At 52.7% G+C, this 6494-nt stretch overlaps 1 protein-coding gene across 1 annotated transcript in view; it reads right to left on the bottom strand.

The window, feature by feature from the left end:
- HSD17B12 (hydroxysteroid 17-beta dehydrogenase 12) overlaps nucleotides 1–5433 on the bottom strand; it is an 85092-nt gene extending 79659 nt beyond the window's left edge. Inside the window, 3 exon segments of the mRNA XM_027704318.1 lie at nucleotides 5040–5213; nucleotides 5216–5364; nucleotides 5366–5433. Of these exon segments, the coding sequence (XP_027560119.1) occupies nucleotides 5040–5213; nucleotides 5216–5364; nucleotides 5366–5433 (391 nt within the window).
- Nucleotides 5434–6494: the final 1061 nt, after the last annotated feature.

Raw genomic sequence — 6494 nt, 5'->3', positions numbered from 1 at the left:
ACAGTGATTTGTGCAACAGTGATTTGTGCAACAGTGATTTGTGCAACAGTGATTTGTGCAACAGTGATTTGTGCAACAGTGATTTGTGACATGGTCTACACTATATCACTGCACATTGTGAAACACCTGCAAACCAAGACTGCACTCATTTGTGCAACAGGGATTGAAACCTACTTGGAGAAACCAAAGAAGCCTTCAGGCAACTATTTCACTTGATGCTACAGAGTTTGGAAAACAACATTGCTTGTGAAAGCTCAGTCATCAACAAGTTAGCACATGGTCAGCACTAAAGTGAATGTCCTTTGTATGGAGTTCTTAAACTGTTGTTTACATAACTTATCATCTGACATTTCATTAAGGATATTCCACGAACTTCATAAGGATCAGGGTCTGTTTCATAAGACACCATTTCCAGAGACCACAGGAAGCATAATGTTATAGATGGAATCTAACTCAAAACATTGACAAGTACAAAATCCAGCTAGTCTTCTTCCTCTTCACATAAGCATCACATTTATTAATTTAATAATATTATTGTTAAGGTCTGACTCATAGAGCTTGTTATTACCCCAACTTCCTTGCCAGAGTTTGGGAATCACCCCCCATATTCTTAATTTTTAAAAGACCTGACCATACAGACACAAATAAGTATCTACTCCACTGCTCATGTACCCAGTTACATACATTTTTCATGCCTTACTTAGTGGCCCTGGTACACAAGTTGCTATTTTTAGATGCTGGACTACGCATAGCTCAGGTTAAATAAAAGAAGCTAAAAGAAGGCAGAGAGGTTCACCCAGCTTTGCTGCTGCTCCAACAAGTTATTTGTTAAACATTTACACAGGAAAAGAACAGTTTAAGACTGAATAAGGGGGTTTTGTCTAAATTCAAATGACAGAAAGTTAGAGGGAGTTGAGAGCACCATCCTGATTAACAACCTCTTACAAATTCTTTTTTAGGAAATTTAGAGCAAATTGCCCACATTTAGTTAATTTTGCATGTTAGTGAATAAACTCCAAGAAGCTTAATTAAGGCAAGCTCATCTTCACAAACGTTTGTTGGCCCCAATACAACTCTACAGCTGTATTCACCACATGAGAAAGCATCACCACTATCAGACATTTTGTAAGCACTAAATGTACGATTATTCAACCATGTCTCTATCAAAGGCACTGGGGGAAGAAGTGGATGCTTTTCTAAGCCATTGTGAGGCTTGAAAGAAAACAGGACTTTTCTTTGAGTGTCATATGGACAATGACAAAATCAAAATAAACTTTGTTTCCACCTAACACATCACTTCAGTTACATCAAGTCAGGGAAAAAATATATTTCTCATCAAAATATTTGCGATTTTGAGCCAGGAAAAAAATTAATTAAAAGTTTAGGTATCCACACAACCAAGTATTGACACAACCAAGATGTCAGACACTTTAGAGCACCAGATCAATCCAACTTGCAGTGACAGTGTACTTTGAATGTACAAAGTTGATTATTTGCATATAGCAAACTGGTCTGATCTCACAGACCCTGCTCCAAAAAAGGAGGTTGAAGTAGAGGCCTCCTGAGATCCCTCCCAGTCTGAATTACCATAGGATTTTGAATTAATTTCACCAAGTTACTGAAGGAAAGGGACAGAAAAACTATTTCATGTTTTCCAGAAAAAGAGGCAACTTCCTAAAATAGGAGACACGGCAACTCTCCAAATGGGAGCTATGACAGCAGCAGACAGTTCCCCGCTCCAGACACTCTGTACTCCAGAATACACCCAATTGTCAATGGCAGAGAAGCAAGGTGGCTGCCTGCCACTACCATCAATGGGAGAAGAATAGGACACTCACCCAACCTAAGGAAATATCACTACGGATCACAACTAGCAGCACCGTCAACAGATCTGCCAGTCTAGAGGAAGGCAGGGGAGCAGCCACATCTTTGCTGTATTCTTGGTGATTTCAGAATTACTCCTTGGTATGCTGCTCCTGTCAAGTCTGTGGTTTCTTTAGCTAAATTGTTTTTCAATTAAGGGAGCTGTTATCTTCTGCTACCAATTTATGAGGCACATTAAAGGCAGAGCATTGAACCCACAAGTTTTCATTGCATACTCGCTCAAGATGCACCCAGAAATATCACATTGAAATAACATCCACCCAACGTCCATTCACTGTACAGTAGCCAAAAATCACGCCAGATGCAAGTTATGCAGAGGGTAAACCAGAAAAGCTGCTTACAGACCTTCACACAGAAGTGCAACTTTAAAAAAATTAACTTTTGGTCTAAAGAGCTGCTATGTCAAGTACTACAAACCTGATTTTCTCAGAGTACATTACTGGTTCATCCAGTTGTTCCTCCTCCTCAAATCCCCTCCTTCTAAATACCAGAAAATTAGGCATCCCAAAAAATTCTAAGAAAACAAAGAAAGAATTTCCAAGTCAGTTTCAGACATGCAGAAGAGGTAAAGGGCGGTAAGAGGCCCTTACAAAAGTGTTTGTAAGTGTTTCAGAATTGTTGTAAAGTTGCTTTCGAGTCCTGCAGTAGAAAGAACATAACAGTAACTACAGCAGCCAATTAGCATCAAACCCACTAGTTTTTAAAATACCAGAAAAACAGGAAATGCACTTCTTCCTACAGTATGACTTAGTAATTCGCTGATTCTCAAGGTGACCCAACATATCTGCAAGCTGTGCCTTATGCTCCTTTTTAGGAGAGAAAACAACCTGCCCAGTCTATTGCTGGTGCCACAATGCACTTCAGGGCAAACCACCCCAGTGCTTATTCAGATTACAACAACCTCTCCTCATTTCAGCTAGAGATTACAGCAGCTGTCCCAATAAAGCAGCATCTCGCCTGCATAAGCTGCACACAGAGGATACACAACAGCTAGCTCACAATGGCCAAACGTTGTCAGCCACAGTGACAGCTCAAGTCCAAATCAGCAGGCACCATCACCCTATTTCTCCATCCTCCTTGACACCACAGCAGTGGTGCTTCCACTTCAGAGCAGAGCAACAAACAGGGAATTTAGCTGTCCTGCCAATGCTCCTCTTCCTCCATGTCTTGAAGATCATGACCATGGCAAAGAGAAAGAATAATTTCTGAGTAGCCACTGGCCACATACAATGGCCTGCTGCTGCCTGCACTTGTACAAAACAGTGACGGAGGACATGTGCATTGCAGTTCTCTGAATATCTGAGGATGTGACTGTGGGAAGATCTGCTGTCTACAGTTTGTGGTTCCAGCTAATAAGCTGGCATTTAGCTCAAGCACTGCAAACTTCCACATGTGTGACAATGCAAAACAAGCTAAAGTGGCCACCAAGACTTCTGTGATGCACCACAAGTCAGCAGGCAACTGATAATGCAGTAAGTAATATATTTAAAACTAACATCAGAAAGTCAAAGAGGGTTTGGGTCTCCTGTGCCAACCATATCTTTAACAGGCATTCCATTTCTCTAGTTGGGAGGAAGACATGGGCCTTATTCATTTGTATGTAAAGCTACAGCTTGTCCAAGGCACTGCTGCTGCATTTCAAACCTGTGCACGCAGGACTCATGACATGCTCTGGCATTATGTGTGCTGCCAGTAGCATTACTGCTTTACTGGTGTCTCATACAAGCTGAAATTCGACTGCCCGACCATGTGTTCACATACGAGTTCTGTGTTGGCTGAAGCAGAGATTATCGGGAAGTACCATCATTAGCCCAGCAACCTACCAGCTTGTTGCGGGGCTGCTGCACCTACAGGTCTGCCACCTGGAAGCAGCTGCAGCATCTGAGCACTTGATGTCCTCCTACTCCCCTTGAGGAAAGGAAATACCTTGTGCAGCCTTTTAAACTATCATCTCATCTTAAACTCACAGCTCTTACAGTTTGCAATTCTTCTTATGGCCCACCTTATCAATTCCCAATCAGGCTTAGGACTCGTCCTTCCCACTGCCTTTGGGAGGAATGGAACTGAAAACTCTCTTGGCCTGATCTTTACACCGGCAGAGAAGCCCTTTCTAAAGCCTCATCTTAACTGCAAAGCCGCAGTGACAATGTCAGACTCAGATGGAAAAAACTGTGCCTCCTGTGACCAGGAGTCGAAGAACTGAGAAAAGTTAGTGCAGCGTAGCACTGGTGATCCCCTGGCACCAGCCTCTGCAGTACTTCCCCTGCGCTCCTGTATTTCTGGGATATCAGTTAAACGCTGTCGACACCCCCTCCCGGCCACCGCTACTGTCACCCCTTACAAAGGAGCGGCCACTCAGCTTCAGCCCTTCCTTGGACGCAGCCCGGCACCGCGAAGCGGACGGGCTGCTGGAGCAGGCGGGGCTGGCACAAGTTTCGCGCTGTTCGCCCGCCGCTCCCGGCACGGTTGTTCCCTCGCCCTCCGCCCTGGCGCTTCTCCCGGGGCAGCCGCGGCTGCCCCCGCCCGCCCGGGCATGGGCCGCGGCCCAGCGCTGCTGCTCCCGGTGCCGCCGCGGCCGGGCACGGGGTTGGCTGTTCCCGCTCCCGCTGCACCGGGAGCCGCCGCTGCTCCGGGGGCGGCGGGGACGGGGCGGGCGTGACGTCAGCGATGAGGCGCGAGGCCGGCGCGGAGGGGGCGGCGCGCGCCGGGAATGCGGACCGGGACCGCGACTGGGACCAGCCGCGCGGACCCGGGACCGCGCTGCGTCCCCGGCCGGGAGCAAGTTCAAACACGCCGTGCCCGCCCGCCCGCCCGCGCGCAAAATCCCAACAACTGGAGCTTCTCTCAGCACCCGCAGATTTCACGGGGAGCCTGAGACCGGCTCCGCGGCAGCGCGCCCGGCCGGGCGGCGGCACCCGCCGGCCCCTCGGCCGCTGCCCCAGACCGACCCGCCCCGGGACCCGCTGCCGCCCCCCGGGCGCTCCGCCGCTTCTCTCGAGGCCGGTGCCCGCCATCCGCGCTCACCACGAGAAGCGCCCCGCGCTCCCTCCCCACCGGGCCGAGGCCGCCGCCGCGCTGCCCCGCGGGGCCCTGCCCCGGTCCGGGGGGACGGAGGGGAAGGAGCCGCGGCGGGGGCGGCCGGGACGCGCACTCACCTGCCCAGGCGCCCAGCGCCGGCCCCACGGCGGCGGCGCCGCTGCCCAGCACCCAGACGCGGAGGCCGGCCAGAAGGCGGTACGAGGCCAGCGCCGCCGCGTACAGGGCGCCCAGCGCGCCCACCCAGTAGAGAAGGCCGGCGGCCGGGAGCGCGGCGGGAACCACCATGCTGCGGAGGCTGTCGCGGCCGGACTGAGCCCTCCCGGCCACCGCCGCCCCGCAGCCGTCACGGCGCCCGCCCCCGCCCCGCCGCGATTGGCGGAGGGGCCGCTCAGGCACCGGGTAACCCGGCAACGCGGCCGGGCCCGCCCGCCCCGAGGCCGCCCGGCCACACACCCCCGTACTACTTGCGGCCTGCGCCCCACGTGGTCGCCACCGCTCTCCTGCCTCCATTGGCCGGCGAGGATGGCCGTCACCTGGAGACCGCGCTTCGATTGGCCCCGCAGCGCGGAGGCCTGGCAGGATTGGTGGAGGACGGGTGCTCTCTTCCCGCCCTCACTGACGTCATATGAGCCCATTCATAAAATGCTCAGGCTCCGCCCGGCACCCGAATGTGTCCCTGCGTTCCTCTCCCCCCGCCCTGCACTGCGCCCGCCACCGGAGCGGCCCCGCGATGGAATCGACACGGCAGGGCCGGGGGGGCGCGGGGAACACGGCACGGGGGAAGGCGCGGCTGGCCTGGCCGCCACGGCTGCCCACGCGACGCGGGGCTGGCAGCGCTCTCCCTCTGACTGGCCTCGATCTGCCTCCCCCGGCAAGATCCAGGGGCAGCGGAGGCCTCCTGACATATTTCCCCACTTGCTGCACTACGCCTGGACTTGCTCTTCCCCGCCGTCCTTCACCTGCCCGTTTGACACGACCTCGCTCCCACAGCCCCACACGTGATGGGTCTGGAACGCCTGGACTTGGAGGAAGTGTAGGAGACACCTCTGAAATGACACGCACACGCGCACACTCTCGGTGGCCCTTTCCATGGTGGCAGAGAAGAGCGCCAAGCTGCGCTGCCTTCTGTCCCAGTCCAGCCACCCCCTGGGGCTATGCCACCCGTACAGCGCGTACGGCCCCGGGTTTATCCCGCCCTTCCAGGAGGGAGCCTGGGGCGGGAAGGAGGTGGGACAGGGGAGATGTGGGAGGCTGAAGTCCTGAAATAGCTCATGGTTGAGATGTAGTGCCTGAACAGGCTGGAGGGCGGGAGTGGCTGAGGAAGAAGGAAAATCAGTGGTGTCTTGGTGCAATGTGTGGGTCAACCAAAATGCAAGAGAAGTCCCGTGGAGGTGGAGGGAACCACTGTTTTTAAAGGGAGCCTCCTTTGACACTCCTCAGTGTCAAAATCTTTTTCTAGAAAACAAACCTTTCAGGAACCTCCAGCTTCCCATGCCACTCTTGCCTCTGCTAAAGCACTGCTGCCAGGCTGCAGCCATGTGCCAGTTCCCCTCACCCTCTCCTTTGCATGA

This window comes from Neopelma chrysocephalum, unplaced genomic scaffold, assembly GCF_003984885.1.
Source record: "Neopelma chrysocephalum unplaced genomic scaffold, ASM398488v2 Primary Assembly neopelma1_24, whole genome shotgun sequence".
Lineage (NCBI taxonomy): Eukaryota > Metazoa > Chordata > Aves > Passeriformes > Pipridae > Neopelma > Neopelma chrysocephalum.
This window is presented reverse-complemented; position numbering and strand designations above follow the sequence as displayed.